The 20,303-nt window shown below is 41.9% G+C and overlaps 1 protein-coding gene across 1 annotated transcript; it reads left to right on the forward strand.

Annotated features, from left to right (window-relative positions):
• Nucleotides 1–251: 251 nt before the first annotated feature.
• LOC5571537 (probable cytochrome P450 6a14) lies at nucleotides 252–13,447 on the forward strand. The gene is made up of 4 exons (XM_001653632.3): nucleotides 252–383; nucleotides 442–529; nucleotides 11,472–12,557; nucleotides 12,617–13,447. Exons 3-4 carry the CDS (start codon nucleotides 11,495–11,497, stop codon nucleotides 13,030–13,032), a joined length of 1,479 nt encoding a protein of 492 aa, XP_001653682.1. The 5' UTR covers nucleotides 252–383; nucleotides 442–529; nucleotides 11,472–11,494; the 3' UTR covers nucleotides 13,033–13,447.
• The last annotated feature ends 6,856 nt before the right edge of the window (nucleotides 13,448–20,303 follow it).

A 20,303-nucleotide genomic window follows, 5' to 3' on the forward strand; every position in this document is an offset into this window, starting at 1 on the left:
TACTGTAACTATTACGCTGACTATACTGGAATGAGAAAACATAAACAAACAAACATCAAATAAGATTTTTGTTTCGATTTGTTTTAATTATATCAATATGTTGGTGCAGTTAGGTGCGACCTAAGATAAAAAACATACAATTTCTCCAATTGGAATAGCGCAACAGTTCAACATGAATGTATTTCATTCATCAACGCAATTCATTCCGATTGGAACGGTGCTGGTGTAAGCCACGAAACGCACACAGTGCTGCTTTGTTTACAAGAAATGAACCTTTTCAATACTTTCCAAAGGAGCACGGCTCTCACCAGAAGATTGAAGGCAGATGTAATCAGTTTTTTTCTGGAGTGATGACTGAAGCTGGTAGTAATGTTGTTTGAGAGGTAATTCATATTCATTTATCTTCTTAGTGTCGTGTGCGATTGTTAAATCTGCTTTTAGGATTGCTATTCGGCGTATGAATGAGCGGAAATTGCGATTTCGATCTCGACATCTTAGGCATCTTCAATTAGCTCTTCTAAGGACAAAGGTATGTATAATATCAAGCGTAGTAGAATTCATAGAAGATTCCTAATTAAGGAAATGTGTTTTTCAAGTAATGATAAATCTCCGATTACTCCTCGACTTATCAACATTTAAAACTTCATCTGTTGTGTAAGTGGGAAGCTGACAATTATGACGATGCACATTTCGTGATTGCAGATACAAACGAAAACCATGTTTTTTTTTCTCACACAAAGTTAGGTTGCCTCTCTTTGTTTCTGAATGTACCTTCACTTTTCTCTTAATATGGGTTGCATTCAGAGTCACTGATGAATTTGAATATATCAGATGATAAAGTCTATTCACTAATTCAAAAATAAGACCTACACGCGTCATTTTATTTTTCAATTGGATATGGAATATTTACGGACAGAAATTATCATCATTCGTATTTATTTATACCGTGCTGACAAAATCCATGTATTTTCAGTGTGATTTTTGAAAAATGTTTCATCGAAGCCAAACCTTGATTTTACAATAGCACAAATCTAAAGTATCTGATAACCATTTGTGCTGAAAATTTAACTCACTGGTCATTCGTTGATGGTGATCAATCCATTAAATTTTCAGCGCGAACGGATGTCAGGTTCTCTAAATTCGTGCTCTTGAAAATTCGAGGTTTTGCTTCGATGCATCTTCACCTTAAGTAAAAAGTTAGTAACTAAAATTGAAGAAACGATTTCTTCAAAATGCCTAGGAAGTAAGAATAACCCATTCTATTTCTAATGCGTCATAAAGTGTGTTCCTTCAGATCGAGCGGACTGTAAATTTGGGGGGTCGGATAACGACGGGAAAATTCTTTCCGTAGCCAAGCAACAACGCGTCTTGATACGTTGGTTCTGGAACATCAGCCATAGTTCATGCAACTCTGATTTAGCCCCAACAAAGTTTGTTGCATTGTCAGAGTGCATCGATTTCGGACACCCACGCCTGCTGACGAAACGCCTCAAAGCCGCGAGAAACGCGTCCGTCGTCAGATCGGAAACTAGTTCCAGATGTATGGCACGGGTCTGCAGACACACGAACAAGCTAACGTAGGCCTTCGTAAGTTGGGGTTTGCGAGCTGTAGTCGAAGATTTAATCAAAAAAAGGACCAGCATAGTCCACACCGGTGTTCGAGAAGGTAGGAGCTGGCTGAATGCGATACGACGGCAGATCGCCCATCAACTGTGTCGTCTTTAAGGGGTTGGCTTTGAAGCACGGTATGCAGTCTCGAATTACCTTACGAATTGTACTTTTCACATTCAATGGCTAGTATCGTTGGCGTACGACTGCGAGTAGTCCTTTTTGCCCGATGTGCAGGTTTTCCAAATGCAAATACCGGACGAGTGCCTCAGTAGTTGGGTGCTTCGCTGGCAACAGCATCTGATGACGACTATCATACGGTATGAAGGCTCGCTTGATGCGCCCTCCAACTCTTAGAATATTATCTTTCGGATCCAAGAACGCTCGTAATCCGTTGAGCCGATGCTTAACGTCCTCGCCGTCCATCAGAGCGCTAATTTCCTGTTGGAACGTTTCGCGTTGAATCAGCCGTACTACCAGGAGCATCGCTTCACGAATTTCGTCGGCAGATAGCGGACCCTTCTTCACCACCCTTTTTCTAGACATGATGTATTTGGCAAAGCGAACGAAGTAGGCCGAGTAGCGCACAATCTTCATAAAATTGCTCACCCTGTCAAAAATCGGCATTCGTCCAATTGAAGCAGTTATAGCTAGTACTACGCCAGCACCAGATCGCATTTCCGGCAGTTCTTCATCCGGGATCATAGGTTCATCCACTACCTTGACGACAGCGCAATTGAATGAAGGTGGACCAGTCCTCCACATCTTGGATTCGGCAAGTTTCCTCGGCTGTTCACCCCGGGAGATTAGATCCGCCGGGTTCTCATCCGTAGGAATATATTTCCAGCTGCAATTCGGAGTTAGTGTTTGGATTTCACTTACCCGATTCGAAACAAAAGTATGTAGCAGGTGAGGAGGTTTTCGAATCCACCCCAGTACGATTTTTGAGTCACTCCAAACAACTGTCGATTCAAATTTTAGTTCTGTAGCATCCAGCAGCTTCGTTACCAGCTTGGCGAGCAATAAAGCCGCTAGCAGTTCAGCGCGAGGAGTGGTGATGAATTTCTTTCTCCCTTTCTTCTTCGGTAGAATGTGACTCTTGTTGGAAATCAGTCGCATCTGGAATGAACCATCAGGAAAGACGGCCCGAACATAAAGACATGCCCCGTACGCCAAGTCGGAGGCGTCAGCAAATCCATGCAGTTCAAGCTTGAGCAGACCGTTCCATGAAATCCATCGTGGCATCCGCACTTCCTTCAGGACTATCATTTCGTTTCGGAAACTCCGCCACTTAGAGCCAACATCGGATGGAATTGGGTCGTCCCAATCAATCTCCAACTCAGCAACTTCACGCAAAATAAGCTTCGCGGTTGTAATCACTGGTCCAAAGAATCCCAGAGGGTCAAATATTTTGGCTAGTTGACTCAGAAGCTTTCTGCGAGTTATTCCCTCGGAGTCGACATAGTCCGGAACCGACACAGAAAACCAATCCTCAACCGGGTTCCAAGTGACGCCCAAAGTCTTCACGATTGCATTGTCATCGGTAATCATGAAAGAGTTTCCTCGAAGTTCTTCGGGAACAGCTTGCGCGATGTCAGCATGGTTGGCACACCATTTATGAGCGCCAAAGCAGTCCTTTGCTAGCAAACCTGTTACCTCTCGTTGGAGCTGGCATGCTCCACCAAGAGTATCAGCTCCCGTCAGGATGTCGTCCATATATGTTCCCTTTTCGATGACTTTTGCGGCTTCCGGGAACTCTTCCTTGTGATCAGCAGCAGCTTGCTTGAGTGCCATGGTTGCTTGGAACGGCGAAGGTCCCAGGCCGTATGTAACCGTCTACAACTCTCGGACTGTCAGCGGATCGTTTTTATCGTACCTCCAGAAGATGCGTTGGTACTTGGTGTCCTGTTGATGAACCCCAACCTGGCGAAACATCTTCGGAATATCCAGCGTAAAGACGTACTTAAACCCTCGGAAACGGAGCAGGATCGCAATTAGATCGTTCTGGATAGTAGGTCCAGTCATAAGGACATCGTTAATCGATACGCCTGTGGAACTTCTGGCGGATCCATCAAAGACGACTCTCAGCTTGGTCGTCGTACTGCTGGGGCGCAGAACGCAGTGGTGAGGTAAATAGTAGACCGATCCAGGTTCCTCGTTTGGCTGTTCCTGTACTACTCGCATGTGTCCGAGCTGTTCGTAGTCTCGGATGAACTGCGAATATTGCTCCTTCAGTTCCGGTTGATTGTCCAGCTTCCTTTCCAGATTCAGAAAGCGCTTCAACGCCATCTGACGTGAGTCTCCCAGTTCTTGCTTGCGTTCGTTGAAGGGGTGTTGCACAACGTATCTTCCTTCTTCTGTTCGTTGGTGTGTGCGCCGGAAATGATCCAGGCACATCTCGTCATCCGCCGTATGGGAAAGGCGAATCCCGTCGCATGCTTCCACCTTGTAGAAGCTCTTAAGCAGTTCGATGAGTGGTTCGTCCTCAGCGGTCTGGCAGAAAGTGCGCGCGACTACTGCCGCATCGCAAGCGATTACTCCTCCAGCGATCCACCCCAGCTTCGTATTCTTTAGAGCCGGAAGGTTTGGCCCAAGCTGGTGTTGGCCATCAACTAGAAGATTCCAAAAGAATTCCGCGCCGATAAGCATATCGACACGACCTCGTTGGTTGAACGTCGGGTCGGCCAACAACTTGTCGATTGGGATGGGCCACTCCGAAACGTCAAATGATTTAACCGGTAGATCACCAGTTATTCGAGGCGTCACCAGCAGATCTAGCTCGGTTGCGAAATCTGTATGACGAGATCTGATTGTCGTACGTAACGAACGGCTAATCCGAGTTTTATTGCCGTTCAGACCGCTAACTGTGACGTTAGCAGGTACCGTTCTCATTGAGAGAAGGTTCGCGAATCGCTCCGTGATGAAATTCATCTGGGAAGCGGAGTCTAGAAGCACTCGGCGTGGATATGCAGCGCTACTCAAGCCGTCAACCAAGACAACGGCAGTCGAAAGCAAAGTTTGCTTCTCGGAATTCTCAGCACTTGCACACAAGGTTGTCGATGACCCTGCTGTAGTACTGGTCATCTGGTTCACATCTGGTGTCGCAACTAGAGTCGATGAAGGTTCTGATGACTTCGTAGTGATGCCACTGCTAGAGGCCTTTCTGGATGACTCCTCGACGTGGAGCGTAGTGTGGTGTCGCTTGCCACACTCGCGGCAGAACTGCTTCGAAGAACACGCAGTGGTTCGGTGGCCTCTTCCCAAGCAGTTGAAACAGGATCCATACTTTTTTAGCAATTCGTACTTCTCACCGACACTTTTGTTTTTAAAGGCGTCACATTTCCAGAGTTCATGGTTTGCCTTGCACACTTAGGTTCGATTTTCTCATTTTTAGTTTCACTTGACACTAACGTATGGCCTTTTGCCACCGTTTTGTATTTAGCACTCTCCGTCAACGGCTTCATGGTTGTGTCGAGCTTCTCGTAGATACGACACTGCTCTTGCAGGAACTCCAGCATCGCATCATATGTTGAAAGCACATTCTTCTTTTGCCGACCTTCCCAAGCCACTCGTAGCTTTTTATCCATTTTTCCGGCAATGAGATTGATTACCATCTGCTCTCCGAGTCCATTCAATGTCAGATTCAGGTGCTTTAAGGCCTCCACATTCTTGGTACAGGTGTCAATCATTCTCCGCAAATTCTCTGCGTTCTCCTGGCCAACCTTTGGTAAGTTGAACAGATTTTCGACGTGTTTGTCGACTATGACTCGCCTGTCCTCAAACCGCTGGGCGAGCACCCTCCATACGGCGTCGTAGTCATTATTATTGACCAAATCTTGGTCGATTACGCCAGCTGCTTTCCCTACGAGGCTTTTCTGCAGGTGAAACAGTTTTAGCGCCGGTTCCTCCTGCTGGTATCGATCCATTATCGTGGTTAACATCGCCTTGAATGAATACCACTTCTCTGCTGACCCATCGAAGGTCGGTAGAGGCACTTGGAGCGGTGGAAGGTAGGGCTGTGCTGGCAAAACAGGTGGCATGGCAGAATTGGGTGGTCCTTGAGCATGAGCATGTGACATCTCGGCTACGCCGTCTGCATCTTCTTCTTCTTCTTTCTGGCGTTACGTCCCTACTGGGACAGAGCCTGCTTCTCAGCTTAGTGTTCTTATGAGCACTTCCACAGTTATTTACTGAGAGCTTACTATGCCAATGACCATTTTTGCATGCGTATATCGTATGGCAGGTACGAAGATACTCTATGCCCTGGGAAGTCGAGAAAATTTCCATCCCGAAAAGATCCTCGACCGGTGGGATTCGAACCCACGACCCTCAGCTTGGTCTTGCTGAATAGCTGCGCGTTTACCGCTACGGCTATCTGGGCCCGTCTGCATCAGCATGCCCAATTGGATGGAAACGTTGTTGTACAACGCCTCGAAATCAACGTAGCTCTCGGTGTGCTCAGCTAGACGGTCTTCAGAGAGCGGCAGCACGTACATCTGGTTCTGGATGGCATTGCACTCGTGATAACAGCTCTCCACCGTTTTCTGATGGAGTTGGAGAAAATGAATGTTTTTAGTGTTCGGATTCGGCTGATCGTCACTGTCCCACAAAGCTGCTCTAACACGGGCCAGCTTCCCGTGAACCGCCACTCTCTGATTGACCAATCCCTTGAGCTGCTCCTCCATCCTTTTCATTTCTTGTTTCTTCTTCTTTGCTTCTTTTTGTTCAGCAATCGGCGTAGGCGTAGGCGACGGCACAATGTCCGATGGCTCAGGCAAAATGTTCGTGGATTGATTCACTACGGTCTTCGGAGTTCTCGGTGTATTTTCCGATTCAATGTTCGTTGGCTGATGCGCGACCGTCGTTGGCGTTTTCGTTTCCGATCTAAGCCACGGTAACATCTTCCGTCTCACTCGCGCACAATTTTTCTATCGCACTCACGCACCGATAATTGTTCGATGCCATCCGCCATTTGCAAAAAAAGCACACCGCTTGAGCCTAGCCGATGGAACTTTCACTTTTGGCACTTATTTTTTCGTTTTTCCGCTTCGGAACGCCGTGACTTCGTATTCGTCTTGGAACGGACCAGATTACGAATCCTCCGAAGAGTATTCCTTCACTTTTCTTCTACTTGTAGCGACCGCCACGAGCAAAGCTGCAAGCGCGTCACTAACACCCGTCCGGCAGCAGCACGAACCGATGCTCGAATTTTCTTTCGGTATCGCGGAACTTTCACCAGAACCACGTCGATCGTTACTGATTTTCCCGTATCCGGCTCGAAGGACCACTTTGTTCCATCAGATCGAGCGGACTGTAAATTTGGGGGGTCGGATAACGACGGAAAAATCCTTTCCGTAGCCAAGCAACAACGCGTCTTGATACTCTTGACTATAGAACTCAACTGGTCTTTATTTCGCAAAAAACAGAAAAAAATCAAAATAGCGATAATGTGTGTGTGTTTGTCTTTTTAGGGTTGTTCACGTACGGTGTGTGGTAGGGATGCGCAAGTTGGCGAACAAAGTGTTTCAATGGACGGATGCACGAGTTCACTATCTGACGTTTCAGCGGTGCCGTGTTATTTACGTTACCATGGCAAAGAGTGAATTCGGCACCGCTCAAAAGTCAAATTAGTGAACTCGCGCATTGGTCCATTAGACGTGTCATCACAGATATATGGACACGTACGTTTTTAGGGGGTGAACCCAAACATTTACAAGGTGCTAGTTCAAGAAGTTTATTAAAATGACGAACAAAGTGAGGTTTAAATTAGTACAGTCTGTTTTGATACGAGGAGATTCTGCCCAACAAACCAATCAGTGACCAAAATGTGAGAGAAATGGTTGTGTTGATAGTTCTGATGAGTTTTAGCAAAAGCAAGACCAGATAGTCGTAGCGGTAAAAAGTTAGAAATGGTTTCTCACCGGCATTGGATTTTTCTCACAAACTATGCGAGATAATATTGGAAGTGATGCATTCGATTCCCGTCCAGATACGCTCATATGCGCCACACTTCCGAAGTAGGGTATCTAGAAAAGATTTCGAGAATAATTCAACTTCGGCAAATTGCATTTTCTCATGATTGATTTAGTTCACAATAAAGATGAAAGTCGTACCAGTCTGTTTTTAAGCAATTTCACCTGGCGCTTAACTTTTTAACAGGTGCTTTGGAAAAAAATATATGATAAATTGAGCGTATTCGTAGTTCTTTTGTCTAAAATTCATGCCGATTGCTCACAGAGAAACTGTTTTTACGATTATTCTTCTGAACACAGCTGCGCAAGATACATTTCATTTCCCGTAGTCTCGATACTCAACTGCACTTGAATTTCACGTTCAAGTTGCTCTTATCAAGTTGATATTTCTAACCACTAGTTTTGCAACAGTTATTCAATCTTTTTGTCTAACACTTTCACCACTTCGAGAATACACTTCGAGTCAACTCATCCATAACTTCATAGCCTTTATAACCATAATAACTTCCCAACCCCTTTTTACGTATGTAGTCGAGTGATCGACACTGAAGAAGTCTGAAGTTAATTTAGCTGCCCAGGTTGTCGAACGAGTATACAAAAGTATCAACCGTTTCTCATCCCAAAAGTAATAACCTATTGCCCAAAGTATTCTGCGTAGTCTAAGTAAAAGTTGACTAGAAGTTGTGCTCTCCCATAGTTTGTATTCCATGCGAAAAACGTGTTGAATTTATCCTTAAAAAGCGTATTGAAGGACTTGAACTTTAATCAACTCGTGGGGCAAAACGGTCACCCCTTTTTAATAACACCAAAACAGCCGTATGAATTCAAATTCCAGCAAACGTAATGCCGAGCTGTAGTTACGTGCCAATTTGAACCTTACAAATGCAAATTTTTCGATTCAGCATGTATACTATAACTGAACAATAACATCTGATCAAACGCCCTTATGTATGCAACGTATTTGCAAGCATGATTGCGCATGCGCACTTGCGTTCGGATAATGCCGAGCTCAGGTGGCGCGTTTTACCCCGCAAAAAATAAAAATGCAGATAAGCAAGCATTTTATAAAACTTGATTTATTAACTTCAGAAAAAAGATAATGGATGGCTGTTTCTACTATTTGATAGAAAACATGTTTGTCTATGAGATTATGATTAAAAAAGAGCTTATAATAATGTTCTTCATAGCTAAAAACGCTTCCTTCCTTAGAGGGCGCGTTTTACCCCCGTTTTTTATGCGCAGTCATGCTTGCAAATACGTTGCATACATAAGGGCGTTTGATCAGATGTTATTGTTCGATTATAGTATACATGCTGATTCGAAAAATGTGCATTTGTAAGGTTCGAATTGGCACGTAACTACAGCTTGGCATTACGTTTGCTGGAATTTGAATTCAAACGGCTGTTTTGGTGTTATGAAATAGGTGTGGACGTTTTGCCCCACGACTTGAATAAAGTTTTAGTCCTTCAAAACGCTTTTTAAGGATAAATTCAACACTTTTTTCGCATGGAATACAAACTATGGGAGTGCACAAGTCGATTCTCGGTAATAGTTTCAAAAGTTTTGTTGTTTATCGGCCTGAAAAATGACCTAGAAAATTAGACGGGGTTGGTGGTCTGATGGCTACCGCTTCTGCTTCATATGCAGAAGGTCATGGGTTCAATCCCAGGTCCGTCCCTTTCCTCGTACTTTGTAGTTGTTGTATCTCTCACTTGCTTCTATCGTCCATTCTAAATATATCACACTCAAACTATTCGTTCATAGCAAACGCTAGAACCAGAGACGGACAAGAAACCGTTTCCCTAACGCTTCCTACTTCCACGCGCACGCCTTTCTTACGCCTGATACATAGGCAGTCTGCTAACCACAAAAGCAAACCTCTCTGCCATGCCTTTCCCCCAATCCACACACTCCCGCATGAACTGGCGTGGATGCAGTGGAATATACGGTCTACGTGGGAGCCTGTTCAATGCATCATCAGTTCCTCCCCCTTCCCCTCATTGGTCTGCATTCTGACGTGGCAGGTGCCATTGTTGCCTAAAAATAGAAGATCACCAGCACTTATACACTGAGGATGCCTGTTAGTCCCAAGCAGTCATTCGGTTGGTTCCTTGTGTAAGTGCAGCTGATCTGGCGATACTGGAGTGCATCCACGGGCGGCCAATCAAGCTCAAGCTCAAGCTGAAAAATGACCTAGAAAATATCACAAAATTACAACGAAAACAGCAAAAAACGTTTTTTTTTATCAAAGTTGTAGCAGTATACGATAAACAGTCTCTCATAATGTGCAGCATGTTATGATACAGAGAGCGATACGTGAGAGATTCTCTCAATTTTCTCAGGATTCAATCCCTGATCGTAATATTTTATACAGATCTTTATACACTATCCGAAAGGTTATTCAAAAAACTATCTTAGAAAAATAAAATAAAATAAAAATTCGTACCTTAGGTCGATGAGTGCACTGAAAAAAATATATTTGATTTTTTATAGAAACATTACACATCCCATACTTTTTTGTCCCAAGTTGTCCCAGGCTAAAATTTATTTCTAAGGGTACTTTGAGATGTTAACTAAAGAATCGTAAAGAATTTAGCTGCACAAATTTGCACTTTTTTAATTGAGGAATTTTTTATTTTTTCCAATATTTTTAACCATTTTCTAATAAAAACAGCTAAAAATAATTAAGAGGATGACTGAATATAGCTATATCATTCATATCATCATTTCTTTGTAAGTTATAATATTTATAATGGTTTGCATAACGTTAAGGGGCAGGATCCGTCATTGATATCGGTATTTTCAAAAGCAGTTTTTTCGTTCAAAATAAAAAAAATACGACGATGACGGAGCGTTGATCGCACCTGCACAGCGTTGAAAAGTTGCACTCAAACTTATTGAACACCCTGTATTATGGTATTTATGAAAAAAATTTTGCACCAAATCCTTCACAAATTTTCTGAATTATTTCGTTTTGAAATTTTTAAAGTTTTGTAAAAAAAACCCTTCTAGAGGGGTGTAATTGATTGTCTATGGATAATTGAAGATGGAGAAAGTAAGTTTAAATCCCCAAATAGGCCGTTTCATAAAACTGTATTCAGCACAATTGTGCAACTTCTCCGCGAAAGGGATATTGGAACTACATTTTCACTGGAACAGTGCCTGATTTTCATCTCAGTTTCAGAGTGTATATCGTGACACACATGAAAATTGTGCGAACTGAGCGATGGTTTTCAAAATATTTCTTTCTAAGTGTTTATCTGTGACTTTAGTAAGGATTTATTTTATTTGTCATCTAACGTGAACCTGAATTGCGTACCTAGTTGTGGCTCTTCCAGAAATGTTTAATGCATCTCAGTCGAAAATACTGGTGATTGCATTGGAAGAAAAATAGATAAAGTTTATGCAATATAAGGTACAGGTAAATATTTAAATAAATTAGCGAAACGTTGCCAATCTAACCAATCCTAACATTTCATTGCTAATAGGTCGTTGCCATAAGGCTATGAACTACCATTGATTACCTGCCTCTAACTACCATTGATCATTCAAATTGGCATCTATTTCCATGTACGGCATCCACATCTTGTGATTTAAGCCAGACGGTGATGATTCAAAATCATCGGAAGCAATTAGTCACAATCCAAGCTTAGACCAGTATTCCCCGTAAATTGTTTTTGACAATTCTAATCATTACGCAGCACTTTTCTGCACATACCCACCCATATGCGTGCCCACTTTTCGCAGACTCGTATCATCAGACTCTCAGCCCCTGCTACGAACCATTGCCAGCTGACAAACCCATGCTTCTTATCTTATCATTTTTTTTGAAGATAAAACCAAAAACCCGTCAAGTAAATATATACTTCTGTGCTTTTCGTTCAATTCCAGTCATTATCCAGCCACCGAAAACCATGGACGTCTTTCTATTGATCGCGGCCTTCGTCTTGCTCGTTGCATACGGGCTGCATCTTCTTCGTAAACAGGTGAACTTCTGGGCAGATCGCAATGTTCCACACAACCCGGTTAACTTCCGCCAAACCGTGGACCAGACGGTTCACATGGCACGCCGTTTCCAAGGCTACTACCATCAGTTCAAAGGGCAGTACCCGTTTGCCGGCATGTACCTCTTCACCAAACCGGTAGCATTGGCCATCGATCTGGAGTTGCTGAAGTGTATCTTCGTCAAGGACTTCCAGTACTTCCACGATCGAGGCACGTACTACAACGAAAAGGACGATCCCCTGTCGGCGCATTTGTTCAATCTAGAAGGCAACAAGTGGCGTAACTTGCGATCGAAGATCTCACCCACGTTCACATCGGGAAAGATGAAGATGATGTACCCGACGATGATTGCGGCCGGAAAACAGTTCAGCGAGTATATGGACGAAAAGGTCGGTGTGGAGCAGGAATTGGAACTGAAGGATTTGTTGGCACGGTTTACGACAGATGTGATTGGAATGTGCGCCTTTGGCATCGAGTGCAATTCAATGAAAGACCCAAATGCCGAGTTTCGTGAAAAGGGAAGAATGCATTTTGAAACTCCAAGGAATAGGAAGAAAGATATGATGTGCTCGATCGCGCCCAAATTAGCTCGGATGATGGGACTGAAGCAGATTATTCCCGACTTATCGGATTTCTTCTTGGGAGTGGTGCGAGAAACCATCGATTACCGAGTGAAAAACGGAGTTCGAAGAAACGATTTCATGGACTTGCTGATTGGGATGTTAACCGGAGAAAATGTGGAACTTGGACCGTTGACATTCAATGAGGTAGCTGCGCAAGCGTTTGTATTCTTCGTAGCGGGATTCGAGACATCATCGACAACGATGACTTGGGCTTTGTATGAGCTCTCGGTGAACCAAGACATCCAAGAGAAGGGTAGGAAGTGTGTTCGCGATGTATTGGAAAAATACAACGGTGAATTGAGCTATGAAACGATCATGGAGATGAGCTACATCGATCATATTTTGCATGGTAAGTTCATAAAATGTTTCCATCCAAATACAATAACCAACTGAATCCAACCTCTCCAGAAACCCTAAGAAAATACCCACCCGTTCCGGTACATTTCCGCATCGTAACCAAAGACTACAAAGTGCCCAACACGGAAACGGTCCTCCCGGCTGGAACATCGGTGATGATTCCCGTGTACGCAGTTCATCATGATCCGGAAATTTTCCCTGATCCGAAAAGATTCGACCCGGACCGATTCACAACGGAGGAAATCAACAAACGGCACCCTTACGCTTGGACTCCCTTTGGGGAAGGTCCACGAATTTGCATTGGTATGCGGTTTGGCATGATGCAAGCCCGAATTGGACTCGCGCTGCTGCTGAACAATTTCAGGTTCTCCAGTGGGAAGAAGTCAACCGTTCCGTTGGATTTCACCGCCAAGAGCTTTATTCTGTCCCCGGATGAAGGGCTATGGCTGAAGGTGGAAAAACTTTAGTTCCTATGTATGCAAGCATTATTAGATTAAAAAATAATGTTTCTGTTAGATAAGAGCTATTATGTCTTCAGTTTTGTTGTCAAAATTGCGAGTCACACAGCTACGATAAATCATAGTCGTAAGAAAACAGATAACGTATTTTGTTATTTTGCTTTTTCATTGAGTAATTATTGCAATGGAATTGGTTTTCAATGCAAAACAAAGTTTATCAGCCTAATAGATGACATTTTTAATTGCACTTAGTCATTTGGTGTTATTAATGTATTACAAGGGACTATAAACACAATTCGTAACACTTTATTAAGGGAGACGCACACATCTTAATCATACAACAAATATTTACTCAAGAATAGGAAGACTGCAGAATCTACAGTTAAAACATATAAATAAAAGGTTCGTCAGTTTACATAAATAACGCAACAGTTTATTATTCTATAAGATCACATGTTTTTATTATTTTTATTTTAACAAAAAGCATTATGCAGTGGCAACCAAGAAGTCCAACATTCTCAGAAAAATATATACCGCCCGGCTCTTCGAAGGACAAATAATCGACGTTCAAGTTTGATAGAATTTCGGCTTTATTTTTAGACTTAATAGGAAAATAATCATCATCTTTATACAAATTTTCAGAACCAGTTATTTTTGCTCAATACCGAAGCAATGTATATGAAAATAAATCATTGCATTTCATTTACTATCTGTAATGCAATGATAGATTATCATGAGGATATTTTAAAATTTGAATGAATGATTTTTATTTTTCATTTTTGATGATTGCTGAGGATTGAAAGATGGATTCTTGAGCCTTAAAGAGATCACATGAAAACAAAAAAAAAATGAGTAACTATAAATAACCATGATCAACTCGCTATCGAGTTCGAGAACTGAAGTTAGGATGGTTTTCATGGCTACCTCAATGGTCCCTAGGATCGCAGTTGCACTGGTTTTGTGTTCTGTAACTCGATGCTTGCCTATCTCAATGGTCCCTTTAGTATCGAATTATGGAGAATTGATTGTACAATAGATAGCGTTGGGTGTTACAGTCATGAGTTTGCTGTTTACCATACTTTTTTTTCGCAATCCTCATCATAAAAAGTGCCCAGTTTTTTTATAATGTGTAACCACTACAATTCTCATTTTCATTCAGCATTTCTTATCCCAGTCTTGACCACAAATTTTTGACTGTACATACATATATATAACTGTTTATAAGTAATACATAAGTAATGCAAATCAAATTTGATAGCATTTGTAGTTCATCAAGTTTGATCTAAATACGTTACGAGAGTGAATAAACAGTGGATAAAAATTTGGCCAGCTTGTCGACATGGAATGGAATGGAACGCGATTATAGCACGACGTTTCTTAACCGATAAATTTGATTTTATGAAAGAAACTGAAAACAATTCAATTTCAAGCTTCAATTTTCGAAAACTTTTGAATATTTTTACAAAACTTTTCATTTTAAGGAAAAGTTAGCATCAAGAAAAAAACCTATTGCACGATCCTAACGCGTCAAATTATTTTAGTGTCTTTGGCACATGTCTTCAATAAGTGATAAGGGGCAAATAAACTGAAGACATAAATAATTTTTGATGTGTTGCTTTTCTATAATAAACCGTTTGTGTCAAGAATGTTCCTACCTGTAACCAGGCTTGATAATGCTCCTCAACATCATTGAAGTTCGGTGAAATACTCTAGAGCAGCGTGCTGCCTTTGCTTCTTTGCGAGGGAGCGAAAAAATGTTAAGCAGAGAGGCAACGAAAAATGAGCGAGGAAGATGCAGCACAAAACACAACAGAGTAAAATTTCATCAAAAACGAGTACTCTCACAACTCTCCGATAACTGTTTGTTCGGGCGGCAGACTCAAGAGTTCTTTTGAAGTGTGAGTGAAGGTGAGCATCGCAACAAGAGATAGAGAGTATTTGAAAAAATCCTCGCGTTTTCGTGCACTCTCACTCAAATCGGATCTGTGTTAAAAATTTTGAGTTCAGTTTTTTCTCCTCAGAAAAACGGCAAAATCGCCTCCTCTTTCGCTCGCAGAGGAGTTTCTATCAAGCCTATCTGTAACTTCAAAATCAATAAATTTACCATACGTTAGACAATTGTTTTTAAAAACTGATGTTATTTGTAGTTCGTTAAAGAACAAGGATGTCATTGGGTTGAAAAATTACGGAGTGATGCATAATATGATCTATACTGTATGTAAGTTATTACTTTACAGCTATTGTCGATGCTATGACTTCCCAACATTGACATGGTTCACAACCTCGTTGTCAGTAAGATTTGAGTGCGATTATCAACAATGGTGAATTCAAAAACACTGCGAACAATGCGATTTAATATCCAGCGCTTGTCAACAAAAACGATGTTGATACTGAATACATGCTAATTAGACTGGCCCTAAAGAAGGTTGAAATGCGTTAGCTCATGGAATGACCAAATAAACTGAAACCATCAGGAAGTTTTTCTTAAACCTTAAGAAATAATCCTGGGGGTGCCCCGTGGAAATATACAATTTTATTTTTCTCCCATACTGAGCTGGGCTAATCAAACACTAATAGATGCTGGACGAGCATAAAACTTGATCAACGTGAACAATAACCTCGACCATTTATGGGATTCAATCCATGAAATCGTGAGTGAAACAATGCAAGTAGTGAAGGAACTGCTCGAAGACACTCCAAATTCATGTGGTTTGATAAGACGTGCCAGAGGGTGACAGATGAGCATTATGTTTCCAGACTTCGGATATTAGAATGTTCAATTGGATAGAGCTGAACAGAGAGCGAAAAGCAAGTTCAGTCAAAAAGCAAATCATTCGCAGAAAAAAGTTAATACGACGAAAATATGATAGCCAAATATAATATGGAACTAAATAATGTACGACAATTTTAGGATGCTGTAAAAGGCTTGCGGAGAAAGACAGCACCATCTCCCGTCATGTGCAACACCCATGAATGTAACTTGTAATTCGATTCCCGGTCGGTCCAGGATCATTTCGTAAAGGACATTTTCTTGACTTCCTTGGGCATAGAGTATCATCGTATCTGTCACACGATATACGAATGCGAAAATGGCAACATTGGCAAAACAACTGTCAGTTAATAACTGTGGAAGTGCTCATAATAACATTAAGCTGAGAATCAGGCTCTGTCCCAGTGAGGACGTTAATGCCAAAAAGAAGAAACTAGTTGTTGATTGATTTTGATTTTCTAAGACTTGTATGGGATATGTTTCAAATGCACCAAAATATGTACTTTCAGACCCATGTTTCTAGCATCTTCCAAAAGTGAAGATAATTGTCTACTTCTTGCTTGCGTAATGTTCCTTGTGTAAGCTTAATATCAGTTTAGTGTTCTTATGATGGTTTTCGCATTTATTAACTGAAAACTTTCTTTGTGTACTGACCTTTTTTGAACGTGTACATTGTTTAGTAAGCATAAACATACTCATTGCCCTAAAAAGTCCAGCAAATTTACAACACGAAATTATTTTGTTCAACATTGGAAATTCTGGTTGGCATTTTAATTTCTGAATACATTATTATTTATTTGGTTCTATATCATTTAACTAGATAAAACATCGCCAACAATATTTCGCGAATTCACTTGGTTCATGGCCGCCTCCTTCCATCCTCGACTTCGACCACGTTTTCCATGCCCTGAAGCATCTTGTCAATCCGCCTAGCCAGCTGCGCCCCACGTCTTCTGGAGCCCAAAGTAGGCATGACTTCTACTGCCCATAAAAGCATAATTGTCCCATATGGATTTTCGAACCAACACTTTTTTTCGTCACAACATCCATGTTTTAATATATACTTTAGAATGCATATAAAAATTAACACACTTTGTTCGAAAATATTGTGGAAAAATATGAAGTTGGTGTAGTCCCATATTGAAAAATAAAGGCATAAGAGTCTCTATATGAACTTTCAACCCAAATAGCAGCTGCAAAACGTGAATTGTGATCATGTTTATATTTTCTGCTGATCAATAGATGCAAAATGAGTCATCTGTGCGGTTCTGTTCAATTAATATGGTATACCTAAATTTACTAGTAAATTATGAACATTTATATGAGAAGACAAAGTTCAAACTTTGAGCGCAATTTTCTCAATGCCTACTTTTTCCATATGGGACAGTTATGCCTTTATGGGCAGTCTACTGTTGATGCGCTTGGTATTTCACGACTAACGTTGTTGTCGGCCATCAGCGTGGATCCGAGGTAGACGAACTCGTCAACCACCTCAAGAGAATCCCCGTCTATCGTGAGGTGATAGGCGAAGGAAGATAATCTGGGATAGCACTTTGTAAGCGGCGCTTAGGATAGTCATTGCACGATAGTTTTCACACTCCAGTGTGTCGCCCTTTTTGTAGACTTGTTTCTACTCCTCCGGTAGCTGTTCCGTCTCCCATATTATGTCTATCAGCTGATTCAGACAATGAGTCAACCTCTCTGGGTCCATCTTGATGAGTGCGGCTCCGATACCATCCGTGCCAGTGGCCTTGTTTTTATTGAGCTGTTTGTTGGCATCCTTAACTTCCCCCATAGTGGGAGCTTGTTGGTTTTCACTATCCACAGTGCTGACGTAGCCACCACCTTCGCTATCCCGACCTTCTATGCCTGTGTCCTCTGCGCCATTCATGTGTTCATCATAGTGTGGCTTCCGCCTTTCAATCACCACGAGTCTCTGCGTCAAGATGCTCTCATTCTTATCCCTGCACATTTCAGCTTGTGGCATGAAGCATTTGCGGGATAGAATTTCAGCGTTTCTTGAGAACGGTACAGCAACACCATCTCTTGGCATTTCTCCTCTTCTAGGCGGCATTTTTTGTCCCGGAATAGGCGAGTGTGCTGTTTCCGCTTCAGTCTGTATCGTTCCACGTTTTGCCGTGTACTATGCTGCAGCATTGTAGCCCGTGCTGTATTCTTCTCCTAGAAAAACAACCCTGCAGTCCTCGTCGAACCAGTTGTTTCTTGAACACCGTTCCCCGTATCCGACAATACTTTCGGCAGCGTCGTTAATGGCTGCTTTGACTCTCAGCAGTCCAGCAGCTCCATCGAGTTTACCCTCATTCGGCAACTCTGTCACAAGATGCTGCACGTACGTATTGGCGACATTCGCTAGATTGTACCTAGACCAGCGTCAATACCGTACATCGTTGATGGCGGATAGTTTTGGGCGCAATTTCACCATCACCAGGTAGTGGTCAGGGTCAATGCCGGAGCCACGATAGGTTCTGACGTCAGAAAAGTGCCGTCCATAGATCAAAACGTGGTCGATTTGCGATTATGTCTGCTTATGTGATCTGGAGACATATTGATTAAATCCAACAAAAACGTTCAGGAATCATTTGATTTCTCGAGGAACCCGGCAAGGAACGTCATTGTCGTCGTCAGAGAACATTGCGCCTTCTCAATCCGTGTACGCCCAGCAAATGAAAAAAAATGTTCAAGTTGCTGCCATTTCGACAATTCTTGACGCATTGTCTTCCTTTAGCTCGAATGGAATCTTCTAGATGTCTAGTTTTTTTTTAATGATCGTGGGGAATCATTTGATGTATGTAAGCTACATAGATGGAACGTTCATTGACCTCATTGTCAAACAGGTTTTTAACAAAACGGAGAAATTTCGAAGTTAGGAAATATTGTAAACTGTTATTCTATTAATATGTGGTCAATACTCTCAAAATTGTCTCGTTTGATCAGGTCTGAGATAGTTTTCCAAAATAATGAAATTCAACACCTGAATTTGCCAGTTTGTAAGAAGAACAATTTGAACTATTTGAGGCCAGTTCCACAGAGGACACTTCTTCTTCTTCTTTCTGGCGTTACGTCCCAACTGGGACATAGCCTGCTTCTCAGATTAGTGTTCTAATGACCACTTCCACAGTTATTAACTGAGAGCTTTCTTTGCCGATTGACCTTTTTTGCATGTGTATATCGTGTGGCAGGTACGAAGATACTTGTATGCCCTGGGAATTGAGAAAATTTCCTTTACGAAAAGAACCTCGACTAGTGGGATTCGAACACACGACCCTCAGCATGGTCATGCTGAATAGCTGCGCGTTTACCGCTACGGCTATCTGGGCCCCCACAGAGGACCCATACAAAATTAAAAACTACCAAAAGCAGGACTCAGGACCTAATTTAGTTATCACATGATCGTTCCGTAGCAGAAACTTTAACAGCAAAATGTATTGGATTCCAATTTTTTAAAATTTGTTGGGTAAAAAAAGTTGATTTGAAATTAATTTGGGGTCATTTTCATCCGATCTGATCCTGTGATCCACCTGAAAAGCTCCAAGCTGGTGGAATTACCTGAAACTCCATGAATCTCTGAAAAACTAGACATTAAGACGATTCCACTCCAGCTCAAACGAAGGAAATCCATTAGGAATTGCTGAAATGTTCGCAATTTGATTTTTTTATATTTGCTAGGCGCTTACGGGTTAAATGACATGCTCAGGTTAATCGATGTAGATTTAACCATGTCCGAATAAAAACTGCAAGTGAGACTCGCGGTGAACTTTTTGAAGATGCAATTAAAAAAATAATAGATAAGAGTTACCGGATGGTACATGAATTATGTCTCATTAAATTGGGACTTTTTTGTTTAGCATATCGACACCCCTCCCCCCTTGTGAGGCTTGTCACGCTCTCTCTGACAGCCTGTTTATTACGACGATACAAACATTTTTTTACTCCCACTTACTTTGGCTTAGTGAGAAGTAGTGTTTGATACTTTGATCGCAACGCTTACTTCTGCAGGGGCAAGCAATGAACATTTCTCGCGTTGAGTACCAAACAGGCGTATCTGCAAACATCGATTTCTCGTCGTCAATTTTCTCTTTGCATTTCGATGGATCAAAATTTAAATTTTTGTATCGTGAGTCTTCGACCGCACCATAGACCCAACCTTTTTGCAGCCACGACCCCCTTCGAAGTTCAACAAACATCCCACACGGATAAAAATCTGATTCCCTCTCCATCATTTACAAGTCATGAAATTGATAAATTGGACGACAAATCATGGTTCCTGGAGTCATAATCATGATTCTTCATAAACGTTACATCCAGCGCGACAACACAAAACGGTGCACTTTGCTTCAACTCATTCGCATCATCACGATAAATTGGCACCGTGGTAAAAAGTACGTGGCTCTCATTCAGAAGGTTCTTGGTTCGAAACTTGCTCTACCAACTTATGTTTTTTTTTTAGTTTTCATTTTATCGGGCCGACTGACAGATATATAAATAGATC

This window comes from Aedes aegypti, chromosome 2, assembly GCF_002204515.2.
Source record: "Aedes aegypti strain LVP_AGWG chromosome 2, AaegL5.0 Primary Assembly, whole genome shotgun sequence".
Taxonomy (NCBI): domain Eukaryota; kingdom Metazoa; phylum Arthropoda; class Insecta; order Diptera; family Culicidae; genus Aedes; species Aedes aegypti.

What these genes read in the sequence shown, in the direction of transcription:
- LOC5571537 (XM_001653632.3), top strand. Translation starts at nt 11,495, where the DNA reads ATGGACGTCTTTCTATTGATCGCGGCCTTCGTCTTGCTCGTTGCATAC. An exon ending in CATCGATCATATTTTGCATG is followed by an intron (nt 12,558 to 12,616) that starts GTAAGTTCATAA and finishes CAACCTCTCCAG; the next exon opens with AAACCCTAAGAAAATACCCA.